This window comes from Hippoglossus hippoglossus, chromosome 6 (genome assembly GCF_009819705.1).
Source record: "Hippoglossus hippoglossus isolate fHipHip1 chromosome 6, fHipHip1.pri, whole genome shotgun sequence".
NCBI classification, from domain to species: Eukaryota; Metazoa; Chordata; class Actinopteri; order Pleuronectiformes; family Pleuronectidae; genus Hippoglossus; species Hippoglossus hippoglossus.
This window is the reverse complement of record NC_047156.1, coordinates 17,676,329-17,703,337: the sequence shown is the minus strand read 5'-3', so window position 1 is coordinate 17,703,337 and position 27,009 is coordinate 17,676,329. Positions and strand designations below refer to the sequence as shown.

Here is a 27,009-nt window from a genome sequence, read left to right as displayed (position 1 = left end):
TTACCTTTGCCAAGGAGGTTTTGTTTTCCTCTGCGTTTGTTTGTTTGTTTCTTAGTTTGAAGGGTTACGCAAAAATTTGTAACCGATTTCGATGAATTTCATGGAGGGGGGAAGCATGACCCAATGAAGGCCCCATTACATTTTGGAGCAGATCCGTATAAAGCTTGTTATTTTTGAACAAGCGAGATAGTGTTAGCCTAGGTGGAGGTATGCCCTCGAAGTGCCCTTCTAGTTACAAGAGCGATTACCCGTGCATCTAAATCAGACACTAAATCCGTTTGTTGAATGGAGTCCAGAGTTTCTCCACCTGTCACACATGAACAACACAGCAGGAGATGCTCCAGTCAGATGTTCTCATCTCAAGTCATCTCCTGAGTGTTCAGGTGAGGCGTGGCACAGCATGTGTTACTTTTAACAGTAGGAAATCTTGAGATGTTGGCAGTGAATCAAAGATATGGAAACATGCTGCTGTAATAACTGAATTTTATATATGATTATGATGAACAACGTTTTTCTATTTGTGCAACTATTTAGAAAAACACCATGATACTAAAACATTTCTCATACAAAATTTTACAGATGGAAATTTTTCAGTTACAAAATATGCAAAACATGCTTTTTCAGTTAGTAACTAAGTATAATGTAACATTGTCCTTCACGGTACTTTAACGTTCCTGTAGTTGTAGCTAAGCACTATCAGTGAAGCCTGAAGCCTTTGATTGAGGTACATGTGGTGTCAGTGAATAATTGCTTTGTTGAAACAGTCCCACCACAGAAAAATAAATGTGCCATCTTTTGTTTTCCTTTTGTGGTAGACAGTAATTCATTGAGTAAAGAGAAATGTGAGGGAATTCTTTTGAGGCTTTTGTTTGCTAATTCATTACGTTCTCAGGACCAGGAAAAGTGGCTGCAGAAATTTATTGAAATCTATTTCAGTGGTGAAGTTGGCTGTGTTTCTTTGAGAGTTACGGCCTTTTTCAAACTTTCTAAGTGAGTTTTGGTCAATGAGGAGGCAAACTGCTGTTGTGGCTAAGCCTGGAGGGAGGAATGTGTAGGTTTGTGGCTGGGGGAAACCCACAGCCACAGGAACTGGTAGTAATGGTTTGCTGGAAACAAGGTATAGACTGATCAGCAGTCTTTCATGTTTAAAATGAAAACATGATCCCCATTCTTACTGAAAAGTGGACAAAACATATCCAGCAGAGCATAATATTGACTACCAGTTTGACCTGATGTGTCATGTGTCGATCAAAAGTAACTGAAGTTATAAAGAGAAATCCATTAAAGGAAGAAGAGACACTATATCTCCACTAGCAGCCATATCAATATTCCATAATCTATCACAGCTACAATACAAAAATATGCTTCCTGTCTTTCTTCTGCTGTCTCTCTAGATTAAACAATCAGCAGAATGCATTGCAATGTGAAGTATTCTGGGAAATGTAGGAAATCACAGAAGGAAGTTCAAGTCATTAATAGAAATGTGAGTTTTACCATAATTGCAGTTTCCAACTTTAACATCAACATCCAAGTCGCAATTATTAGAAGTATTAGTTATTATTAATACGGTACTGCTGGAAAACTAAACAAACATGGATGCCTCAGTTTAGCCAAAATAATTAAACTCAACTTTAATGAGTACAGTGCTACATTGTTAGATCTCATGTTAAAAACATTTCAGATGGATTGTTACCTCACAACCGAGTTTTGCACTGGCTCACTGTTTCCTCACAGCAAGGTTTGAATCCCAACCTGGCAATGGAGTTTGCATGTTCTGCCCATCTATATGTCTGTGTGGGTGTTCTCTATAGGGTCCACACACACCAAAAGGTGTGAATGTGAGTGTGCAGGTTTATTTGTATGTTGGCCCCGTGATACCCTGTCCTGGGTGTACACTGCCTTTCACCCAATGTCAGCTTGGATAAATAATGGATTGAACTCACAACAGTCTGTTGTTACTTCTGGCACTGTGGTTTTCTATATTTTTAAGTAAACTTTTCTTAGTGGCGTTGAGTCACCAGTTGTTTAGGGTTAGAGTTTGAAGTGTGCATAGCTTCACCTGAAGCTCTGTACGTGGTCCAGCAGCTCGGTAGCCTGCTGAGATGAAGTATATCCTGACCGACTGAAAGACTTCCTCCCGTCTGTCCCCTCTCACTGGGAACAGAGTGGGTGGATATGGTTAGCAGCCGTCATAACAACTATTTTTCAAAATGAGCTCCAAATGACGACAAGTTTGGACGTATTGAATGCCTGACAACTTTTCCAGTCCAACTCTATGATGATGCCCCAACAGAGAATACGTCCATCAGTATGGAGGGAGGTTTTCGGAAATGGAGCAGACATCATCCATGAAAGCGACGTCTTGAGCATCTTACGCACAGCTGGACTTGTATGGTTTCCTCAAGCTGTTAGATATTTTGACTAAATCATTATGTTGTCACTTCAATTTCAGCCTCACATATGGCATTATATGTCTTAATGCATGTGGTTACTACACTTATTACTTTAACAGCATGTCCATCAACTCGCAAAGCTTCAACAATAAACTGTCCATTTTCCATTTACCGTCTGCTGCTGCTGTTGTAAGTATATCTTTGCTTTCCATATCCACAGTGAGTGCCAGCACTCGTCCAGCCTTCCCCTCTGGTCTCATTTTGACACCTGAGGTTGCCATCTTGTAAGTCAGGAAAAAAGTAAGAGCTATAGCGAGGTGACAACAGTTTTTCCTCCTAGTTTACCTCCGTGCGCCACACCGAGTCTGACAAGCTGCTGAAAAATAGGACCGGGTCACGTTTCAGCCTCAAAAGAATGTGCAGTGGCTGTGAGTAACCCTGTGGTCTGCTTTGGCATGTTTGGTCTGGCTCTTAATAGTATCATGTAGTGTGCCGTGAAGGACCGGGGGCACGAACACCAAAGAGAAGTGCCGAGGGCGTTTCTACCTTGGACCATAATCGATGCCAAAACCTAATAGGAGCACTGTAATCAGTCTTCCCTCTAATATTAGCACCATGGCTCTTTTCTCCAGGGTGGCGGTTGGTGTGTTTGGCTCGGTGCATCCTCTTTGACCTTAAATTCAGTCCTGTGGCTTTGTAAAGCACCTCTTGGCATCATCAGCAGTCAGCACATTAGTAAAATACTGCTTTAACCTTGTATGTGATGCTTTTAACCGAGTGTAACACTGAAGATAGTGATACCTGTGATTTCAAAAACACCCTCAGTTTCACTACTAATCCTTTTTACCAGCATGGATTACTGAATTGATCCATTATGCTTCTCGGCATGTCAGATGTATTAACTTCCTGAGCTATTTTTTTTTCACCATATGGTTTTATCATCGAACTCCGCTCAGGAAATCTCATGGCGCTGGTCTCTCTTTTATCAAAACCAGAAGGGCTGGAGATGGCGGGCACCGAGAAAAGGTCTGGTTACACAGAGAAATAAATTGTGTGTCCCACAAGGCCTGGACATGAACTTAAAGATAACTTGGTCAGTGCACTTCACATCATGGATGATATTCAATATCACCTCTATTGGCAATTGTTTCACCTCTTACTCTGCGGGGTTGCTTTCTATACTGTCGCACCTGTGCTGAATTAGCAGGAAAACTCATATCCTCGCCCCCGAAAGAGAAGAGCATGTCAATTTAACCAGAGGCTGATCTCTGGTCAATCAAGCCACCCAGTATGTGCTCTCACTATGAATTAGAATTAATACTGATATCCCCAGCAAGGCCAATATTTTTTTGTTCTGCCACTAAATGTCGGCGATTTATCATTTAAACATCCCAGGGTTTTGTGTAGGTTCTTTTGGACCTCGGGTTCAGTGGGTTTGATGCTCAGCCAGGGACAATATCGAATCCAGGCCAAGAGTCCAAGCTGTGAACGCTTGTCTGAGAGTTACCGTAAATCCTTCTGCTTGCACCACTAAGAAGCTAAGAAAGCCACAGCCCCGCTATTTGCCACCCCTGTGGTCCTTACAGGTAGCCACTGAGACTCCCCCAAATTATGATCTACATGTATAGGGGAGCAATGTGAGAACAGAGCTCAATGGATAAAGGGCCTACCTGTTGCCCCTTATTCTCCTCAGTGGATAAGGACTGGCGCTGTCAGTTTTCCTCCGAGTTGATTAATCTGGCACTTTATTGGATATGATCCTGATGATTAATGCCATATTATCGTGGCCCTCTGATAAAAAACATTCAGATTTCAGTTATTTCCTGGTTGAACATGATAGTTCTGGGTGTTATTCCTTAACACGCTAAACTTCTGAATGTGACAATTATACAATCCCATGTGCTCGATTAACCATTTACTCAAATACAACACTTTATTTTAGTTATTTTCGTTCTATTCTATTTTCTGATTCCCCCTAATAATTTTGCATCTTGGTTTAATGGTCAAATGACTCGATGATTACAGATTACAGATGTGAATCATGGTGTTAATGATGTACACCCCGATTTCCCCGATGTTGCATTTTTTTTATTTTCTTTAATGAATTGGCATAATGTCAGTAAACATGTTAATGTTCTTAATTTAGACTTTTTTTTCAGATGGAAAATGGTCGGTCAGTGGGGTCCGGGAGGTGAAGTCCAACACTGTTCCCACCAGGAGTTCCCAGCAGGCTTCTGGGATCACACATCAAGGTCTGTCGCTGGCCCCCGACCCCTACCCAGGCCCCTGTGACGGGGTGGGGCCAAGATTGAGTGGGCCAGAGGAGGCAACACACCATAGCTGTGTGCAACTGCACAGTGAGTCCTTTCGCTCGTTGCCATGCTGTAGCTGACCGCAGGATTGCAGTGTTTACTTAAGAGCCGGTGCATAAGAGAAAGGCAGACCACCGGCAGTCACCACCCGCCGGGCCCTGGGCAGGACATGGGGCTCATCTGTGTTGAAAATGGCTCTGGAACCTGCCACCTCCCACAGGGCGAGCCTATATTTAGAAACAAACTGAAAAAGCTCTTCATTCTTAAAAAGCTGTTTAGGTTTCCATTGAGAAGGGGGTTCAGAGGAGGACGGGTGGTGATGCTGCTCTCATGTGGTCTGAGAGGTGCTTCTCTTTGCCCTGGACTCACCTGTACAAGATGTTTGTTACAACTTACACAGGATGGAAGTTTTCTAAGTCCTAAGGTCAGTTAGTTAAAAAGTTGTGAAAGAAGATGATAGGTCCCGGGAAATTAAATGGGAGATTGTTATATAATATAACAATGTCATACAGCATCCCAGCTGTTAGATCTGAAAGAAATCTAATTTCTTTACCTGATCCTTTGACATACTCTTATCACCTCCGCCAAGGTGGTCTTGTTTTCTTTGTTTTTTTTAGGGGGGGTGGTTGTTTAGCAGGGTTAAGCAAAAACTATTCAACCGATTTTCATAGATTTTTGTGGAGGGGTGGGGCATTACCCAAGGAAACAGACATTAAATTTGGAGCAGATTTGGATATATATATATTTTTTTTTTTCACTTTCTTTAACATGGAGCTCTCCGATTGCTGTTCTAGTTACGTCTATAAGAGGAGGCTATATTTTTACAGGCAGTCAGAATAACATGAGAAACAGGTATCAAACCAACAAGAACAACAAAACAATATCTGATGGATATATTAGACTAGAACTGCGAGACAGAATTATTCATTCACAGTGGCAGAAAAATATCCACGCAATCCCTTTGCAAGCTCACCTTAAAAAACAGGCAATTCAGACCTTTAAGTGCTGGATAATTAAATAAAATGCCCTTTTAAACAGCCGCGATAGTTGTTTATCAGAAAATGTGATTTAGGTCCTGTCTCAAAAGAATCCCTTTAAGCATCTGAATGTTGAATATTTTTGATTTATTTGCTTAAGAAATCATCTTACACGTTTCCTTTCTCATGGATATGATGATTTGCTGAGTCTGTCTTTTTCTGTTTGCATGCTGTTCTACTCTTCCCACCTCTCAACGTCTCATTGAACTCGGGAGGAAGGCAAATCCAAGACAGGACATGCGTATTACATGTTTTCATTTGCCCTTATATATGCCTCAACACTGAAACAATCCCCCTTTTCATGCCCATGGTTTCATTCAGTGGGTGGTGAGAGCACGACTATGATTGGGGATGAGGGAACTGGGTGATTTTTTTCCAAGGTGAGCACCTCATGGGAGATGACTGTTCGCTGCCATTAGTTTAAGTGCAGGAGTGTCAGTTAACCCGACACTGGCACCAGGAATACTTAATGCCAGATGGAGGGAGCTGTCCTTGATGTCTTAACAAGCAGGCGTAGAGAAACAAGCCTTTATTCAGTGTGAGAGAACGTAGAAAAAATTGATAACTTAGCAAGGTTACCACAAAGTGTACGTTAAATCCCACATAGGAAAGGGAGGGATAAAGGAGATTGAACGGGGTGGGGAGGGGCAAAAGTCCAAACTGGATAAAAACACAGTTTGGATGTTGCTGACTGTTATTTTTTATTGCGTTCAAAATACGCAGGAATATAAAACAAAGCAGTGGTTGTCACGCTGAAGGGTCTAGCTGCTTAAGAGGTGTCAAATTATTGTACCTCAGCTGGATACATCGGCATTGGAAGCCAGGGGGTGAGAAAAGAGCCAAACCCAGTAGACTTTGGCATATTTGTCCTTCACCGCTGGCACGGATGAGCCACGCTGTGAGACTACAGAGTATCGATAGGCCCCCGGCGTTTTACTACCCAAAAACTATGAGCTGCCACAAGAGCCGAACCATCAAAACTGCCTCCTGGGATGACAGTAAACATGACGACAAGTGCTTTTTCCACACAGTCCACTTCCTAGTCCCCTGACCAAACAATTCTGATGTAGGTCCAGCTAAAGAGCAGTCCATTTAGGCAAAGAGACGGTGGGAGGCCTAGAAGTTTCAGTTTTCACATTTGAATAAATAAGATCATATCAGCTGACGTACCAGGTTTTGGGGAAAGCGTCCTAGCTGCAGTTGACACAGAGCTAAGAGCGATTACTTAAAATAACTTGACACAAGAAAGCCCCTAAACCGACCAGTGAGGAAATTACAAACCCAGTCATGTCAGTCTATGGAAGCACCTCCTATAAAGGTCCCCAAAGAGCTTTCTTGTTGTCAGCTTTGATAAAACCCACTCCCTTTTCTTTTTTGTACTTAATTGAATATTGAGCTTGAGTCCTGCCTATGATTGCAATAAAATGCTGAATGCACTGAGCTGTTGGCATCTTAACCTGATCTGGCACTTGTAATTACGAGTGCTGCGGAGTCTCTGTTGATTGTCTACTCTTCATTCATTAGTTAAAGTTAAAGCTGACAGTCTCCAATGATGCTTCAGTAAGAGGCCTGTGAGCTCAGAGCCCAGGCATTCGGGAAGCAGAGGAAATGGTTTAGGGGCATGGCGGTGTCACAACCGACCCATCACAGGAGGCTTTTTGAGAACTCTTTGGCTCTTCCTATACTGGTCCGGTACCAGTGCTCAACCATGTGGACCAATAACCTAAGAAGAGGCAGGTCTGTTGAGATCTTTGGCCACGTTAAGCAGGGAAATATTTCTTTCCTGTTAACTCAAGGGTCTGGCAGTCACTTGTTTTAGTTTGCCACCTCTCGTCTAGTTGTGAGCCACTGGCCATTCGGTTCAGTAATGACAGGCACGGAATTAAAGTCCTTCCTGTGATGAACCGTGAGCAAAGTCAAATATGTGATATCTCAAATCTTATAGTGTTGAGTTTTGACACTATATTGTTCTGCACTGTCATTGTCCCTTTACTAAGATAATATGTATATAGTATAGAGTACCTGAAACGTGGGGGGGGGGGAGCCAGGTCTATTCTTGGGGCCAGTGGATAGGGTTGGCCACACTGTTTAGGAGCAGAAACGAGATGTGTTTCTGGCCATTTGATGAAAGTAAGTCTGGTATTCATTCTTGTGTTAACTCCTGAGGGACATATCTTGCTCTTGCTCTAAAATGTACCACTGACCTCTAGGTTCAAAAGCTTGTTGATGACTTTACCTGCTGTTTGGTGCTGAGTGGATTTTGTGCAGCGAGTTTTTAGCAGCTGCCTTTTGTGGCTGAACACAACTCCGCTGAGCTGTGAGAGTCAACCAGAACAGTAAAGGTGACCGACCCCTTTCACATTACACATAGTCCATAGTTGATATTAAAATATTGATAGCAGCTTTAACTAGAATGGCACTCAGTGCATAGCTCCGCCAAGGCCCAACAATCTGAAACCATGTTAACATTTTCTACGTTTAGATTTTTATTTGGATGCACCAAATTACACACACACTCCATTATCATTATTCCCTGGGAAATCAGTGAAAATGTCAAAACACCCTTTCTCAAAAGGTTAGGGACAATTATTGAAAAATTCCTAGATCCATGCCAAAATGTAATGCTTTCTTTCTCAACCCATGTGTTATGCTTCCGCCAATTTTCGTAGAAATCGGTGCTGTAGTTTTTGCGTAATTCTGTTGACAAACAAATAAATACACCAACCAACAAGCTAACAAACGGACAGGAGTGAAAACATGACCTCCTTGATGAAGTTAACTTCTCTCACTGCTCATTGTTTCTGAGATGTCCTGAATTGAGAAGTGGAAAAATATTATCTACAGCAGTGAAGCTCCTTATTGTATCTGCAGTGGCCCAACAGCAGCTGCAGAAGAGGCTCTAACAGATCACATTCGTGTTCATTATTTTATGTCAATGTGATACATTTCAAGAAGATAGATGAGGGTTTTTAGCCCAAATGATCCAACATGACATCCCATGGGTGCCTCACCGTGGCCTTAATAGATATTCTCTATTCACGATAAGTTCATACACAGTAGTTTGCCTGAAGTTCAGTGAGGACATGAGAAAGTGTGTCTTTGTACTCAATGGCCAAATAAAACTGGACAGGCCCAAATCATAATAGTAATGCAAATACATGGAGTAGTACTTATGATACAAACCTTCAGGCAGCCAAATGGGCATCAAGAAGGGCCAGTGAGGCAGTCTCATTTTTCCTCCTGACAGAAATGTCTACAACTAAGTGTGTGTCCTTTTAAGTAGAGTTTGGATTGTCAACAGAAGAAAATATACTGTGCGAGCACTACTAGATGGCTGTTCCTAAGCCAGGACACACAAATCTCCACTCCTGTGAAATACACTGCTCCCGCTGCCCGCATCCTACCCTCCTCTTTGTACAGGAAACAGCCTCGGACTTGATCTTAATTAGTTTGGCAGTGAGTAATAACATCCTGCAAGGATTAGAGATTGTTGTGATAGATTATTGCAGGAAAACACACCTTTTTTTCCAGGATGCTCTGGTTATTTAAAAATCTTAATGTGGGAATTCTGTAAAACAGAATAAACACTCGTTTAGAAAAACTAAACATACATCTGACTGTTTGGTTATTATGTAAAGCTGGACCCGGCAACACATGTACACCCATGAGATGACAGGGCTGTGATCTTACGGTGTGCGGAAATTTCATAACGTTGATTAATTTCACCAGTATGTGTTTTGTTGTGTCAGTGGAATTGGATCAGACATTCTCTGGGTGGTAAAGGTTGACTTTTCCTAAGCTACTTCTGTGGTCGACTCAATGGGGATTTAGAAATATGTAAAATCCAAGATAAACTCGACCGAGGAGTTTGTGTTTAAAGTTTTTGTAGGTGATCAGAAATCTGCTTTTAGGACACAGATGTTTCAGATGTGTCATCTTTTCCAAACACCGTCTCACATTTAAGACTAGTCAACACAAATGTCTCAGTGTGACTCCACATATAGGCCTTGATATTCTCATGAACAGCTTTTAGTCTGTTTTGTCTTCCACCTGCCAATCATGTGTCCTGTGGATTTGTTTTTTCGAATAATCTGTCATGAAAATGTGAATGTTGACGATTAAAGCACAGACTTTGATCATTTTCCGGGGGCCATGATTGTTATGCTTAAAGAGGCACCCTCTATGTTTCTTGGCCTGAGTCTTATTTTCTGTATAAATGACATACAAAGAAAACTTAAGAGGTGTTTCTCAAGGGCTCTACATTTTTTACGCTAATACTCCATTGGAAAAGCTGAAGTACATGTGAAGTGCTGTATTTTTGTGTGGTTTGGAGCTGAAGTGGAGATCTATTGCCTGGTTTCTGCAGCAACATCATCAAAAAGCCCCAGAGGGGCAGCTCTGAAGGACAGGTGGGGAGCCACACGGTGCCACCTCAAACCACTGTCCCCACGGCAGGAAGGAAGGGGGGTAGAGACCAGCATGCTTCTGTGTGCAACTGTGAAGGCATTATTTTCATTATTGATTATTTATTGATAGGTTGTAAAGTCTATGTCAGTAAATACAGAAAAAGAGCCTGTTTCTAAACCTCTGCATTGCTATTTTTTTTATTCAGTGATTCAATAATGGCAGTTCAGTGGGATTATCAGGCTTCTAATAAAATGTCCATCACCATCCACAGCCCAAAGTGATGTTTTTTGTCTGACAAACTATTAGGGTTAGAATTAGGGCAAGGGTTTGGCATTTAGATGTGATGCTGAAGGTAAGGGGGATATGGAAATGCCTTATGCCAAGGAGTGTCCTCACTAAGATAGAAGCACAAAAAAGTGTGTGTTTGGCAGGAAGTTGAAAGAAGACCTTTGTCCCTTTTTGTCCTTTTCTCTTATGCTTTCCTGTTTACTCTCGACGTACAATATTGTTCAAAAGTTTTGCTGAAATAATACCATGAATATTTATTCATTAATGTAATACTAAATTCAGTAAACAAAGAAAAGACCTGAGTCAAATCAATATTTGCTGTGACCCTTCGTTTTTAAACGGCACCAACTTTCTCAACACTGACCACAGTTTTAAAAGATTGATGGCAGGTACAGTACATTGCTCTAATCATCTTGGAGAGCTTACCACATTCTTTCTATGGATTAAGTCTCATTGTCTTCTATTTTTCTTGGAGGACAGATCATCTGTTGCTGTTCTTCTTGTTACTAAAGATTGCTCTTTGTGACTGGCTGTGTGTTTGGGGTCTGCAGAATGAATTTGGGACCAATCAGGCGCCTCCCTGATGATGGATAATAATTTAAACAAATAAATTACCTAAAACCTTGTGCAGTTATATTTACTATGTAGACTCGTGTTTTCTGGCTAGAACACTAATGGTCTTCATTCCGATGCTATTATTTCTCTTTAACTTTGGAATAGTCTTAAAACTCATTTGCTTTCTTTGGCTTTCTCTTGATTTTATACATTTAATTTAGTGGATAATAATCCCCCCTCTTTCCATTTCCTTCTTGTGAAGTACCCTGTGGTTTCTTCTGTCCATTACATCAAGGTTATTTGTTGGCTTGATACCGAGCAACATGAAACCTCAAATAAGTGAAACATGTTACTTTTGAATTGTTGGGGTTCCTGGAGAGTTCACTTACTTAAAGTTAAGACTTTTAAATACCACATTGAGCACAGTTTAAATACCAGTTTCACAATGACACTGAACAAAGACCATGAGGGAAAAGCAATACAGTTAAAAAATAATTTATTATTTTATCACATTTTTCTTAGTACTTTTCAGCAATGTATAACAATGATCATCAATCTGACTAATTATATTTACACAATCGAGACTTACGTGCGCAACAGAAAATGGATGGCTGGATTTACCAATGAAAAAGATTGATTGGTTTACGTTAATTTTGATTTTTGCTCTAATCTTAACTAATTCACTCTGAGCTATAAACTTGTGTAACATCTTCTGACAGCACACAAACACATAGAGATGGGCCCCTTTTTTTCCAGATACCCAGAAACCAGCCAGTACTGTATTAGTTAATTTATAGGATAGACGAGTGACAATCATTTGACACAATTTTGAGCAGAAATACCAGAAGTTCATTGTTATCAGCCTCTCAAGGGTTAATATTAAGCAGTTTTACGTATTTTCTATAATAAATGCAGCATCTTTGGGTTTGTGACTGGTGGTCAGAAAAAAACAGGAATTTGAATATGTTACTGTGTTACGGTTTTAAAAGCAGAATTTGACTCGTGTTCCTAGTTGATATTGAACTTTGGTTGTGCAAATTTCTAACAAATGAACTCCTTACTAACTAAAGCAGGCTAGAGAGAATATTTCAGTTTTGTGAATTAAATTCAAATTATTTGAACAGTCTGAGCCGTTCTTGTGAGGAAACTACATTTGGTGCTGTATAAAACTCCAGACCTGCTGATACACTGATAATGTGTCTCATGCTGCCCTCTTCTGTTATAGGAGCAGTTTTCATCTACAACATTTGCTCACCACTGCATTATGCAATTTTTAAACCAGGGGTGTGTAAGTGAGAGGAGCAGTGGAAATGAGAACCAAAGGCCCCAACGTGGGGGCCCCAAAAAAGGCTGGACTTAGTAGTTTTAGCTTTAATCTAGAATTTAAAAATGTTACATTCTTATTATTCCATGAAAATTTAAGATTAATAAAAAGTTTAACAGACAATCTCTTGTATCTATAACAAAAGAGCCTCTCAGAGCCCCTCCTCATTTCCAGTGTCAAGTTATACGTTTTTAAAGTCAGATGCTTGTTGAATTGTAAGGCTGCAACTTAAAATTGTTTTTATTATCAAACTGTGAAATAAATATAGTACATACATCTTTTTTCTCTTGTTCTGTTCATGCTACTATTTTAGTTTTTCACTTTACTTATAATATTTTGTTGGCCATGAGCACATTATAAGGTTTTTTGCTTTTTGCACTCGTTTAGTCGGTGGTAACTCTAATTTCTCCTCCCTTAATTGAAGGAGAAGTAGCTTCAAGAGAATTACCTTCGATATGCTATCTCACAAACTACAGGCAGATACTAATCTGTTATGGGGGATAAAGTACCCACTAATCCAACTAATTGATGAATCAACTTCAGGTCTAGAGTATTGTGGCCTTCTGGGGAAATAATGTAACCGATATACAAATGACTTACAGGGGCCCAAGCACAGGTTTTTGCCCCGGGCCCCATAAAACATCCCTCCGGCCATGACTGTGACTGTTGATATTAAATGTAAACTGTCCATTTTGAATTGGAGCCGATTCACATGACAGCCGTGATTCGTCGCAAGGGAAACTGCAGCTGTCATAACATTGGTAAACAATCAGCACCATCAAACCGCCATTAACGTCGTTCTCTCGTCGCTTGATACGACTCGAATTTGTTTAAACCCGCGTCTGTCCCGTCTGTCAACAGAGTGAAGTCAGTGAAGGGATCATCGGTGTAAACATCGTCGGGTGATTAGTGTAAGTCACCATCTGAAATACTCCGCGCGAGGTTTCTTTGTGGCGGCGGCATGCGACTGTTCCATTCATAGCGGGCCAATCAGCGCGCGGCGTGCTGCGGGCTCCGTCCAATAGCGGCGCTGCTTGTTGCGTGGCCTTGTTGCGACCGCGGACAGACAGAAGCAAGTGCACCGGTGTGAAGCTAAGCTAAGCTAACTCAGCCCCGTTACTGCCGCCGAAATTTTCATTTCTGCACCAGCTCCGCTCGCAGCATTAGCGCGTATCTGCTTTCGAAAATTCCGCGCTACCCGGAAGTGTTCTAACTGTCGGGCTAAGAAGCAGAACGAGGTGTTTATTCCATCCGGCCGCTTCTCCCCCCCCGCTAGCAGGGGGAAGGCGCCAGTAGTGTTTGACAACAGCGCTGTTCGCTCACGTTCCCGCTGCTGCGGATGTTGTTTGCAGCTGCGGACTGAAGCTACAGAAAGAAACCCGAAACCTCGCAGCGGACTGAGAGAGCGAGAGCAAAGTGAAGAAGCATGGCTGAATTCCTCGTGGACCCGACGGTGCTCACGAAAGAGAAGCTGAAGAACGAGCTCGCCGCCAACGATGTGCCACTTCCCAGCGGAGAGCACAAGAAAGAAGTGTACGTGCAGCTGTACCTGAAGAACTTAACCGTGCTGAACAGCAAGACGAGCCCGCCAGCAGACACCTTCTCCAGCGACGAGGAGCTGCCCGCCCCCGTGGTGTCCAACAAGAGCCGCTCTGGAAGAGTAAGTTTATTTTAATGCAATGACACAATTGAGCTTTTGTTGCTTTTTATTGGTTGATGCGATGCTGTGATCGTCTGTATCGTAAAGAGTGAGTTATTGAACTTTGATTCTTCTGCAGAAAGCCACCAAAAAAACAGACAAGCCTCGCACAGCAGAAGTGGAGGTGACAGATCTCACAGATGAAGATCTGAAACAACAGCTGGCAAAGCATGGTGTGGAGTCAGGGCCCATTGTTGGTAAGTACCAGGAGGCAATTACACTTCAGTCATTCAAAGAGTAAAAACATAAACAATTATTCTGTTATGGTTTTGCACTTCTGTAAACTACGTTATACCGAAATTTACTTTTTAAAAGCAATTGAAACAGATATTTTGTGTTTCTTTTAACTGGTTCATCGAACTTAGTTGTTATTATCTTGATGTGTTAGTATCATAACCCAAACACCAGATCTAGTCATTTATTTCTTCTTCATTCTTAACTTAATCAGCTTTTTCATGCAAATATGAATATCAGTTTTTGATTTTCAACTTAATGAAATCAAATAAAAACACATTTACTTTTGTTCAAACTGTACTGTACGGTACTGTGGTACCCCGGCTAAATATAGAATACATACATGGAACTTATTAGTTTATCTTATTTTGTTTTGGCTAGTTTTAATGGATTGATCCATCTGTCCATCTATTTTCTACACGTTGTCCAGGTTGTGTAGAGATTGTTGTGAAAAACTGAGAAGTGCTTCTGACAGAAATGTGACATCAAATAGTCCTTTTGGTTCTTCATTGATATTTTTCATACTTTTTATGATATGATTATGCAACAGGTATTCCATTACAGGTTGTATTATAATGTTTGGGGTTGGTCTTGAATATATTTACCAAAACCTGCAGAAACCCTGAGTGCTAAGATTATTAAAATTATATATCAAGATGTTTTTATCATTTAAAAACTTTTGTAGCATTAACAACTTTGTTCAGTAGGATTTTTAACAATTGTAAAGTTGCAAAGATACGTAGATAATGGTTTGTGTTATTGTGCCACTGTCGCAGTCAAGTCAAAGACCACACTCGAATCACATTTTGTTCACAGCATTTACATTTGTTTCCAACAAGTGCGAGACCACTGCTCCAGTATCAGTGGGATAATAAAACTGAAATGCTAGAACAATGCATATACTAGACAGTATCCCCATTATTATTAATAAATACATGTTACTGAAACCTGCTTTCCTGACTGATCCTAATAGAGTGTAATGTGAATGCAATAACTGATAGGTGAAAATTGTGCTCACTGAAGCAGCACTACATGCATCTGTGAGGTTACTCATCCTATTAAATATGTAACAATATTGTTTTTATCCTTGTCCCCATCGCTCAGCCTCTACACGTAAAGTGTATGAGAAGAAGCTGCAGAAGGTTTTGGATGAGCCTCCGGCTGAACCTGAAGCTCCTACAGACATATCAGCTCTCCCCAAGGCAGATTCTAACCAGAACGGCAACACAAACTCTGACCACTACAGCGACAAGGAAGATGGTGAGCTCACTGCACGCTGCCCTTAGTCTTTGTAAATTCCAATAACCTGCATCATACAAGTTTATCAAGGTTAACCAGGTTACGTTTGGTAAAAACAATCTGTGTCCCCTTGTAGCACTGTTTGTTTATATCACCTGTGTTTTTTCAGAGGAGATTGCTGTGCCAGAGACAGAACCAGAGCCAGAGCCCGTTCCTGTGGTAGAGAGGCCTGTGAGGAGCAGAGGTAAAGCTCCTGTCACTGCCAGGACCAGCAGCAGACGACAAACCAAGGTGAGGGACATTCTCCAGCTTGGAATATAAGTATTTCTTTCCATTTGCATTAACATGTTTCTATATTACATTGACAGGTGGTGGAGGAAGTTATTATTGAAGAGACGCCAAAGAAGGCCAGCAAGAGCGTTGTTGAAGATATCCTTGCCAATGAGATAAGCACACCAACAGGCATCAGGTAACTATTGATTTCTCGGGCTTGCACATGAATCACGCCATAAAGCCATTAAATTCACCTTGGATTAAAAGTTTGATCCTAATTCAAGGCTCCATCACTAGCTTTCTCTAATTTAACAATATTTCATGGTGTTGTGCAGTGGATGGAATTGGCTTTATTTTCATTGCGACAGTTGTCACCTCTGAAATATAAGACTAACCCCAGAGACATCTTTACCCCACATGGTCTTTGGTGTAAGATGGTACAGTTATCTCATTACCAGCTGAGCAAACATTAGCTGAGGGAAATCATGGATGTACTTTGTTGGTCCTTACGTTAAATATTTCTGCCAAGTTAATGTGAAACTTTGATTACATTTTTTCTCTGATCAGTGCAAGCTGCAGGCGTCCGATCCGAGGGGCGGCCGGTCGACCTCTAAAACCGAGCGAGTACTGGCTGGATGAGTCCCGCCTTTTGCGCAGCGTCCACACCGAGAGCCGCACTTACTCAGAGTCCTTTTCTCGACCGGGCAGTACCGTCTCTTCAAGCAAACCCTCAGGCCGACGAGGCTTTCTGTCCGTGTTGCTCACGCTCCTGCTCCTCGTTGTCGTGGGTGGTTCTCTCTACTATGCCTGCCAGAACCTGGATGTAGAACAGATCAACACCCTCAAAGGCCTCTTGGACGGCGTCATCGTCCCGCTCCAGGGTATTGCAGACAACGCAGCCAGCTACCTGGGCATCAGCAGCAGCGCCGGTGCTGCAGACAACGCTGGCAACTAAAGACCCTCAGCAGTCCCTCGCCATGTCCACATCTGCCTCCCTGCCACAGCACACCACAGCTCCAGCAGAAACCTCGGCTCACCTCTTATCTTTTCCTACACGGTCGGGAAAAAGGACATAGATTCAATCGGAATGAAAACTTTCTCCTCTCTCCGTTCCAGCTTTCCTCCCACCACACGAGGGAGGTATAACTCAAACTGTAGCTTCTCGATAACACTGTTTTTGTGGCAGTCAGAAGAGACTCATTTTAATGTTGATTTTAACCTGTGAATTGTTTGTGTCTTTGTGCGTATTTAACCCTCGTCTGTAGAAAAAAGTGCAGAGTGGAGAGGCCAGTTTATTCATGCATGGTTCTAGTTTTTGAAGGTCATACTGTAGTTTGTAATGCTCCGTGCCAGGTGTTTTTCTGATGGTGAAGTGCCTGGACACTGTTAGCACTTAGTGCCCTCCCCTCAAGCACAAAGCAGCGCTACTACTAATACCAGAATGTCTTCATGTGTTTCTCTATGAATTTCAGAATTTGCTCAGTAGCTGTAGACTTAGGTAGAACAACGCATTATTTCTATGGTGCTCAGGTCAATTCAGCTCAAACCTTTTTGTGTTCGTCTGTGCTGGGAGGAGACACATGGTCAGGTCACATCACTGCATGATCAGCCCACAGTCAAGGTGAAATTATAACTTTTTTTTAATCTACCACTGCTTGACTCATCCTTATTTGGGGCTTCATGTCTCTGGCTGATTATTCTGGTCCCTCTGTATTGTTATCATGGCTTTTACTGTCAATAGATGATGAAACTTTATCACTTGCGACATCTTGTTTCAGCATCCTCATCAATTTGCAAACAACTTTTTTAGTGTTGATTATCTACAATTTATCTGACATTGCAGTGTTTGATCATAGATTGATTTCTCCAGCCCTGCCGGTGTGCCCATATGAGTTGACATGCTTTGGGTTTTTAGTGCTCTATTGTACCGTCTTTATTTCGCTCTTTTTTTTAAAAAATTAGATCTCTGATCCTTCGGTCCTAAACGCAGGACTGGCTGTTGACGTGCACCCACATAGCCCACCACACTGATTGCATGTGTCCAGACACGGCAGATTTACCAAGAAAACGCAAGGAGAAAGTAAATCTTTTTTTGGGACAATTAATCGGTGTATTCTCTTCAGAGCTCTCGACTACTTCTGCCTGTGCAAATTACCAGAATTAAGATGCTGTAGGTTTCTGTGGGGTGTGTGGATTTATTCACTGGAGGTGATGTCAGGGAGTGGGAGGACTTCTGGGGCATCTTTGTTTCTATTTTCATATTTTTCTAAAGTCACATTTTTTACAGCACATTTTAAGGTAACATTTGAAAGCAATATGTAAAACATGCAAGTGTGAAACTGTATCTTAATCTGAACCTTTCTGACTTAACACAACTGATTCATCAGCAGGCAGCTCTCCCACATTGGACAGAAACGACAGGGGTTATGTGGGTAAGGATTTTGAATCTGTTTATTTATGATAATGTAGGCAGTGTATCATAAAATAAACTTGGTTGTTACAAGACATGTTTTCCTTCATTTTCACAAACAATCCATACTTTGTAGGATTTTTAAAAGCATGTTAGTCAAATGTTATCACAGTGAATATCATGGCTGCTGTTAATAGTCACATTGTGTTTAAAGTGAAAGTGGACATTAAAAACAACAGATATGTAAGCAATTATTAATTCTCTTCTGATTTAGAAATTGAATGGATAATGATGATCACACATCCTTAAGAATAGGCTATAGTTTAATAACACCAAGAAGAAATAGATTATATATAATTTGCATAAAAGTAGTTGATCAATTCCTCAAGGAAACAGTCGGTTCGCTCCGTTTAGCTTTTATAAGAAATATAAAATAGTATTAAATAAATTGTAAATGTGTGTTAAAACATTTATCAACTAAAACATATGCATACACAAAATGTAAGCAATTGTATGAGTGACAGAAAACAAAACATGTTTTATGAGAAGCTGGTATGTACTGCACATTAATAAATAGTTAAATATCCTCTAGCTGCTTACAACTACATCACAGTGTATTATGAACCATTTATTATCGGGGGACTTGAAAATGTTAATTGTTTGACAAACCAGTTGAGGTGTGCACTAGCTGCAGCCTCTGACAGTCGTGATGAGCCCGCTCTCGATCTAAACTCTAAGGTCTTTTGAATTAGAAAATTATTTTATTTTATATATTTCACCTGAGCAACTGTAGAAATTAGAAATTGTCTTAATCCACTGAGGACCTCAACTTCTTTCAACCATCAACTTTGTTGTGTTTCATTGTAGTGCACAGGTTTCCTTTGTCTACATGTTTTGTCTTTGTCTAAATGTCTTACAGGTGCTGAGAGCTGTGAAAGCTGCATCATAATTATTATTATTATTAAATATTATTATAATTGTTATTATTAAGGCTGATGTGACAGGTCCCTACTCTCCTTCCATCCAATGGAAATATCAAAATGAACGTGACCGTGGAACAGCTGGTTGTCAGGCCAGTTTTATTTATATAGCTCATGTAACAAATTAGCTTCATATGGTTTAACAAGCACTACAGCAGCTTACTGAATTTCACCCTTTACATTACTGTCTAAACTGGAGCAGCTCAGAGGCTCCATGGAGCTCCCGTCTCTGCAGGTTAAGTACTGGAATAATTTTAATGTGAAAATGTTCAGCCAAAACATTGCATTGGCCTTTCATTGGATCTTTACCAGTGCAGTGATGTTATAAATAATCAATATTAATCAATAATCATAATCATAATGGTCATTTGTGTTATTGATAACCTTTGTCAATGTGGGCATCACACCTGCATCAATGTGGTACGTGGAACAGTTTTATAACATCTTTATTATTTAACAGGAAATGCATGTTATTGTTGTTTTTGCCTGCCTGTTGTTGTTGTTGTTGTTGTTGAAAATAGCAGCTGGTGCCTGTTCGAGTGCCAAACTGAGACTTTGTAGGGGATGGAGAGACTTAGTCAAATAAATCCAGCAGACTGCAGCCTGACAGCACAGCAGGGAGAGGAGAGAGGAGCAGGACACACACTCTCAGAGAGAATCCTCCTGAAGCTTCAGAGACACGACAAGAACTCAGCCGGACCCTCGACAACAGGTGAACAACCATGTTTTCATTTTGTGTAGCTTTGAGAAATCTGACTGAGACAGACTAGTCTTTTTATGAAGAAAGTGCAGTTCAACTTATTTTCTACCAAACAGCAGCTGTATATCTGAGCTCAGATCCTGCTTAACCCACATTAAACTGCAAGTCACATTTATTTAGTCATCTTTGTATCCACAATAATATATAATAATATAATAATAATATCCACAATCTGCTGACCATTGTTTTGACAGCGGATGTTGACAAATGTACCAATGCAGCAACAGAACCATCATCTGCATCACTGAGACTGGACACTTTCATGAAATATTGTGTGTGCTCCCTTTTGTGTAACAGTTTCTACTTTGTGTTTATGCGTTACACTTTACAGTTAAATATGTGGCTTTATCAGTAAGTACACCTGCTTCCCTCAGTTGTATGTTTATTTTGACCATCATCAAACAGCTAAACGTCTTATCTACTTCGAATGACTGGGTTCAAGTTCAAGTGCGACTCAACGTGTCTTTGCAGTAAACAAAGATGAGGTCTCTACACAAGCCAATAATCTGACGACACTCCTGTTGCTCGACCATTGAGACACTAACCATACATTTATTCTGCACAATGAAAAGTTGTGGAGGCCAGCGTCCCCTCTGCGACCTTGCAGGATAAGCCACCTCATTAACCGCTTGTGTTTACATGCTTGAAGTGTGCGACGCTTTCTCTCAGTAATCCAGTGTCACAGGGCTAATGAATGGACAGGATGAGGGGATTATCCAGATGTCTCTGTGCTTAATGTCTCTGTTGTATTAAAACAACTCTAAATAAACAATCAACTGTTATTATCTTTAATTGCATTTAATTCAGGTTCTGTTTCTAATGGTAATATAGTTGAAGTTAAGGCTACTACATTGGATTGTGCTTATTTTAGAGACATAATTATGGTAAACATAGATTATTTGATAAATTCCCAATTATCAAAAATAGACATCAATTAGTTGGTCTATATAGACGACGTCCAATTAGGTTATGGTTGATGTTCATCAGTAGTGCTGGTGCGGCAGATGGAGGCAGCGTTAAGGGATTACAGTAACTCCTTCCACAGTCTGCAGTCACTCAGTCAAGTTTGGCATCCGATTATAGGCCACTGCTCCCTTCCCCGTTTTGGGAGGAGAGGTGAGGAGGGGAGGAGGGGAGGAGGAGAGCTCACCGGCTCTGAGTCACATGTGCTGCGTGCTGCAGCTGACCGGATACCTGCCTCAGTCTGGAGCGCACAGACTTGACAGTGTTGTGGATGCAGGGCGCACGCAGCTCTGTGGAAACCCACCTCAGGTGTCCTCTCAGTCTGCCATGCTGATCACATGGTGGTATTTATACCTCGCAGCTCGGAGCATCGCCCAGCAATGCAAGTATAACGCTGGTGTTTCTGTGTCTGGCTGCAGTGTGTCTCTGTTGAAGGTCAACTCTGCAGAAGGAGAAATGTGGGACAGAGCTCAGTCACTGTGTTTTCCTCTATTCTTGTAATAAATCTAGATCCTGTCCGAGAGGTCATGCATCCATTAGTGCTAATGAGAAAAGTGCTAATATGTGACTCCTCTGTACTCTGACTGTGACGTGCTGTATCCTGAATGCAGTATTTATGAAGTTTGAGCACGCAGCCTTCTCTCTGGCTGCAGGGATGTGTTCCTCTGTATGAAATGTACACACACACACACACACACACACACACACACACACACACACACACACACTGAATGACTGACTCTTGTTTACATCTATCATTTCCGTTCCTCAGCTTTTAAAATGGCCTCAATCCTGCAGAAGCTCATCACCCCGGTCTTCAGTGGTCCTCCTGAGCCGCCCAGGAATAAAGTGACAGTGGTGGGCGTGGGCCAGGTCGGCATGGCCTGTGCCATCAGCGTCCTGCTCAGGGTAAGAGAACCCCCCCCCCCCCCCACCACTGGTTCTGCCTCCACTCAAATGATACCCTCCAGCCTGTTGCTATCACAGGTTTGGGTAACACCCAGGATCCTCAGAGGCTGAAAGTGGATTACAGATCTCTTGGTGTCTGATCTGGGTGTTAACCCTGCACGGTGCTAACGAAGGTGTGGTGACAGGCAGACTGGAAAGAAAAAAACTATTTGTTGAAATCTACAGTGATACCAAATCAGTTCAACCCAGCTTTTGTTGTTCTTCGAGTTGTGCAGCAGCTTCCTGTCTGAACAGCTGCAACAAACTAGTTTACTTTTATTTGTAAGGGACCATGTACAAAAAACACTAATCTCATACATGCATCTAAGTAATGCAAATACAATAGTTCCAAAGCTATGAAAAATAAATTAAATCACAGTGAGGAATCCCTTTACCTAATTGTTAACACTCAGTAGATGTATATTTATGAAAATTAGGTAACTCTTTGCAATGTAACTAGGTACAAGATTAGGAAAACAAATAAATATATATTATTGAGCAGGTTTTGATCTGATCAGTTTGTGAGACTGAAGCCTCTGGTCTCATATTTAATTCAGGCAATCCTGCAGTAAAATTATATTTAAGTCATTTGGTTTTAGATCTTTGATAAACTATGAATCTTAATCTATTAATCATATTTTTTATATAATATAATGTGGCCGCAGGGCAGCACATACAGCATATGCAGAGATCTGTAGTTTTAAATGAACAGTGGATGTGCCAGTGGGTCAGGTTATTTATATATTAAACAACTTGATCTTATGCATCGATATAACTTCAACCAGTAACTCAAACTGTAACAAGTGGATATGTTGCTGGATGAGTTTATAGTTGAGTGAAGCAGAGTCATGCAGCCTCTGACCTCCTGTGTGTGCAGGAGCTGGCTGATGAGCTGGCCCTGGTGGACGTGATGGAGGACAAGCTGAAGGGGGAGATGATGGACTTGCAGCACGGCAGCCTCTTCCTCAAAACTCCAACAATAGTCGCAAACAAAGGTCAGTTCATATCCAAATCATGCAAAAAAAGTTTAAATCCCGTAATTCACCCATCATACAAGATTCGCTGATAATCCTAAAACACAAATGATTGGAATCTGTGAGTGAGCTGCTGGAGCTGTCCGTGCCAGGGGAGGATCGTATGGAGGAGGCTTTTAAAAGAAAGTAGGACAAGCATGAGGGCCTTGTCAACAGTCAACACTCCTGTGGAGGTAGGGTGAAGAGACTTTGCAGGACAGTCTTTCTGGCAGGGCTGATGTTGCACTCTCAGGTGAAAGGAGGAGGACAAACTATAGCAACATGGAGGCTGCAGAGAAACCCTCAAGGTGGCTCTGGATCAAGAGAGTGGATCTGTAGGAGAGTGCAACAAGGGCACAAGTTAAAGCTTGACCTTGAACTCTCATGAGTGAGGGTGGCTGATGTTCAAAAGACCCAATGACCTCAGGATACATCACTCTTCACCATCTCTTTCTCCTCCTCCGTCAGATTACTCTGTGACAGCAAACTCCCGCATTGTGGTGGTGACAGCCGGAGTCCGTCAGCAGGAGGGGGAGAGCAGGCTGAACCTCGTCCAGAGGAACGTCAACATCTTCAAGCACATCATCCCCCAGATTGTCCGATACAGCCCCGACTGCATCATCATCGTGGTTTCCAACCCAGGTACCGTCCACCCAGCGTTTCCTCACTCGTCTTTTGGGTCTCACACAAAGATGATGTTTTAACAGCTCTGTTCAAACAGTGGACGTGCTGACCTACGTGACCTGGAAACTGAGCGGCCTCCCCAAGCACCGCGTCATCGGCAGCGGCACCAACCTGGACTCGGCCCGCTTCCGCTTCCTGATGGCTGACAAACTGGGAATCCACCCCAGCAGCTTCAACGGGTGGATCCTAGGAGAACATGGAGACACTAGTGGTAAGAATTTACAGCTCTAACTTACCTGTGAGCAAACTAAAGAAAGAAAGAATCACTGTCATATGTCCAGTTCATGAGAGGAGTGTGATGGTTTGAACGTGTGTTGTAGTGCCTGTGTGGAGCGGGACAAACGTAGCCGGAGTCAACCTGCAGATGCTTAACCCCGACATCGGCACCGACTGTGACGAAGAGAACTGGAAGGAGACGCACAAGATGGTGGTGGACAGGTAGAGTTCACTTCATAGAGTCCACTCAGGTGGATCATATTTTCATTAAATAATAACGTGATAATATTGTGACAAAATACCTACATTAAGATGTTTTGATTCAATGTTCTAATGCCTAATTAGTACAACTACAATTAATACAATAATTTTTACAATAAACTCAAATTTAATCAAAACTTAGACCTTAAATTATCATGAATGTACATCTGTATAGTTTTAGCATTTTATTTTTAATATATAGGATTTTACTCCAGTAAAACAAAAAAATGATTGGTCGCAATTCAATCGTATTACATATTAACTACACTTTTTATCATCTTATTTTGAATATTATGATAATAATTGTCATACATCAAAACAGGGGGAAAGTGATAATTAATGATTTAATTTGATCCATATCGTCCTCTGTCATGTGTATAAATTAGCATTGGTATGAAAATTAGGTGGGTGTTCCGGAAAATAAAATTTGAAAATTGCATTTTATATTCATGGGTCAACATGAATCAAGTTAAAAAGTCAATAAATACATTTCAACTGTCTCTCTTTGATCAGTATAGAGGAAAAAAGCAGCAGTCGATCTGCCTCTGAGTGTTATGGTGTCCTCATATAATTACTTTATTACATTTCAAATCATCTAACAGTAATAAGTTAACTCCATGTGTGTCTCAGTGCTTATGAAGTGATCAGACTGAAGGGTTACACTAACTGGGCCATCGGTCTGAGTGTAGCTGACCTGACGGAGAGCCTCATGAGGAACATGAACAGGATTCATCCAGTCTCCGTCATGGTGCAGGTAACACATGTTCACACACAATTTGTTTGTCCTACAAGGAGAATTTCAGTTTTTAATCCCTATAATTTTTTTCTTTTCACTTCGAAAGCACTTCATCTTGAAAAATGCTTTGTATGTATATTATTGTTATTAATAATAAGAATAAATTGCATACATTTTGATTTTAATGTTCATACCAAGGGTTTTAAAATGTGTTTCTAAACCAAAATCCCTTTATTATAAATTGATTATGGTTCTCTCACATTTATATATGACAACTGACTTTTGTCTGTATGTTCCAATTTATTTTTCTAATTCATCATCAACGTTCTTAAATCATATTAAACTCTGAGTAGCAAACATCTGAGTATAATTTAAAAAATGTTGTTCCCCAAGTTACTCATTTAATACTTTATAAAAAATTCTTTCAATTCAAACCTGTGCTTTCAATGATTTTATAACTAACAAAGTTATCTTTTCTTTTTTCACTCAAATTGAGTATGAGTGGAATTTCTGGCAGCTGTGACCATATCTGCTGACTCTAACCTTTGTTTTATAAAAACACTCTCACACACACAGTGGTGTTTTGATTGACAGGGCATGTATGGCATCGATGATCAGGTGTATCTGAGTCTGCCCTGCGTGCTGAACAGCGGGGGCGTGGCCAGCGTGGTCAACATGACCCTGACAGAAGACGAAGTGGCCCAACTGCAGGACAGTGCCAACACACTGTGGGACATCCAGAAGGACCTGCAGGACATCTAGATGACCACCAGGGGGCGAGTTAGCTGCACCTCCCCAGCTGCAAATCAGCAACTTCCACTCTGCAGTTTCACCACCACCTTCAGCACCACCTTCAGCACCACCTCCAGCACCACCTCCACCTCCACCCACTGCTCTCTGTAGAGTCACAGGTGAATGCACAGAGATCCTGATTCAGATTTAGCTGTAGAAGTCAGAGTTTGTTCACTGTTGTTCGCTGGAGACGAAACGTGACGTCAGCTGAGTGAAATGTTGCTCGGACTTTTTGTCCTCGACTGTGCTGCAGTGTTGGGACCATGTGTCACTCATGTTGCTTTGATGTGCAATAAAGTTTGGTAATGCAAGAAAAGCACGTGTTCAGTTACTCTGTAAAAGATCATGTCTATCTTTAGACTACAACACAGACAGGTCTCTGGAGAGTTTTCACTGAAGAAATGCATGTTGGGAAACTGGTTGACATCCTAATGATCTGAACAAACTTAATTTAGTCGTCGGTTCATGCAACTCATCATTTTCAATTCAGGAGAATTTATATGTTTTGAAAATAGAGACCAGATATTTTAAGTTGAATTAACTTTATTAACACATATGAGAAAAATTCAATTAGATTCCTGCCTGTTGTTTTCCAGTGTGTAATATTGTAGAGCCTCGGGTTTAAGGTGAGAATTAGAGAGAGAAGTCGTATGGGAGGTTTCAATAAAGACGCCAGAATAGTCTTTTTCGGACATTATCCGGGCGCAGCAGGAGATTTTCTGGGTCAGAAGAGGTCACAACAACAGGAAAATGTCCAAAGCGTTCAGATGAGGGGTGGCTTCTGGGTAGAGGAGGCAGGACGTGACGAATAATTTCAACACAGCCCATACACACCGGCGTCGGGCCCTCATCACCAAGAGCTTTGGAATATCATCTTTCCACATCTTCGTCTGCGTCTTCTACATGTATAGCACCTCTTTTCATCCTACTCAGGGTGAATGTCCGCAGCAACTGACTCAGACATTTGCGTTGTCCCATACAGCCCCTCCGGATAATTTCAGTCTCACAAGGAGCATCTTCTTTTGCACCCCGCCAGTCATAACTCTTTTTTTATGTATGAACAAAGGCAGAAATTCAATGAGTCATTCATTTGTGTCGCTGTATTGGAGCCCTGATCTAACCTCAGTTTACAGAAGATTAAAGTCGTGATGCAGATCATTAATCCATGTGATATTTCTTCTCTTAAACCTTCCAACCACAGTTACAGGGTCTGGGTCTGAGTCACTTTTATTGTAAATAAAAAACTAGTAAAATCAGCTCTAAAAGTTCAAGTCTAAATGTAGATTCCTAGATCAGAGCTACATTCCTGTAACTACTTTATTATACAAGATCATTTCAATGACAGATTATAAAATCTCCCGTCAGTAATCCTCATTGTGAATTTTTAAAAAATGTGAATGGTTACTTTTGCATAAAATTGTTAATTTAGGAGCCCTTACGTGAACAAATGTACTTTTATTCTGATTGATGTTTAAAAAGAATCAG

At 41.2% G+C, this 27,009-nt stretch overlaps 2 protein-coding genes across 4 annotated transcripts; both read left to right on the top strand.

The window, feature by feature from the left end:
* Positions 1 to 13,020: 13,020 nt before the first annotated feature.
* Positions 13,021 to 18,266, top strand: tmpob (thymopoietin b). The gene is made up of 6 exons (XM_034588625.1): positions 13,021 to 13,976; positions 14,095 to 14,212; positions 15,354 to 15,509; positions 15,658 to 15,779; positions 15,857 to 15,957; positions 16,329 to 18,266. The coding sequence occupies exons 1-6, from the start codon at positions 13,743 to 13,745 to the stop codon at positions 16,714 to 16,716; spliced, it is 1,119 nt and encodes a 372-aa protein (XP_034444516.1). The 5' UTR covers positions 13,021 to 13,742; the 3' UTR covers positions 16,717 to 18,266.
* Positions 18,267 to 19,753: 1,487 nt separating this feature from the next.
* On the top strand, positions 19,754 to 25,729 carry LOC117763602 (L-lactate dehydrogenase B-B chain-like). Of its 3 annotated transcripts, none has more exons than XR_004614191.1 (9): positions 19,754 to 19,863; positions 21,647 to 21,783; positions 22,700 to 22,817; positions 23,304 to 23,477; positions 23,557 to 23,730; positions 23,840 to 23,957; positions 24,627 to 24,750; positions 25,327 to 25,579; positions 25,610 to 25,729. XR_004614191.1 is itself a non-coding variant. In XM_034588842.1 (8 exons), exons 1-8 carry the CDS (start codon positions 21,202 to 21,204, stop codon positions 25,492 to 25,494), a joined length of 1,068 nt encoding a protein of 355 aa, XP_034444733.1. In that variant the 5' UTR covers positions 21,085 to 21,201; the 3' UTR covers positions 25,495 to 25,589. The 3 variants fall into 3 exon arrangements, 1 of the variants encoding a protein (XP_034444733.1); XR_004614190.1 differs by lacking the exon at positions 19,754 to 19,863 and adding an exon at positions 21,085 to 21,256; XM_034588842.1 differs by lacking the exons at positions 19,754 to 19,863; positions 25,610 to 25,729 and adding an exon at positions 21,085 to 21,256 and having other exon boundaries at positions 25,327 to 25,589.
* Positions 25,730 to 27,009: the final 1,280 nt, after the last annotated feature.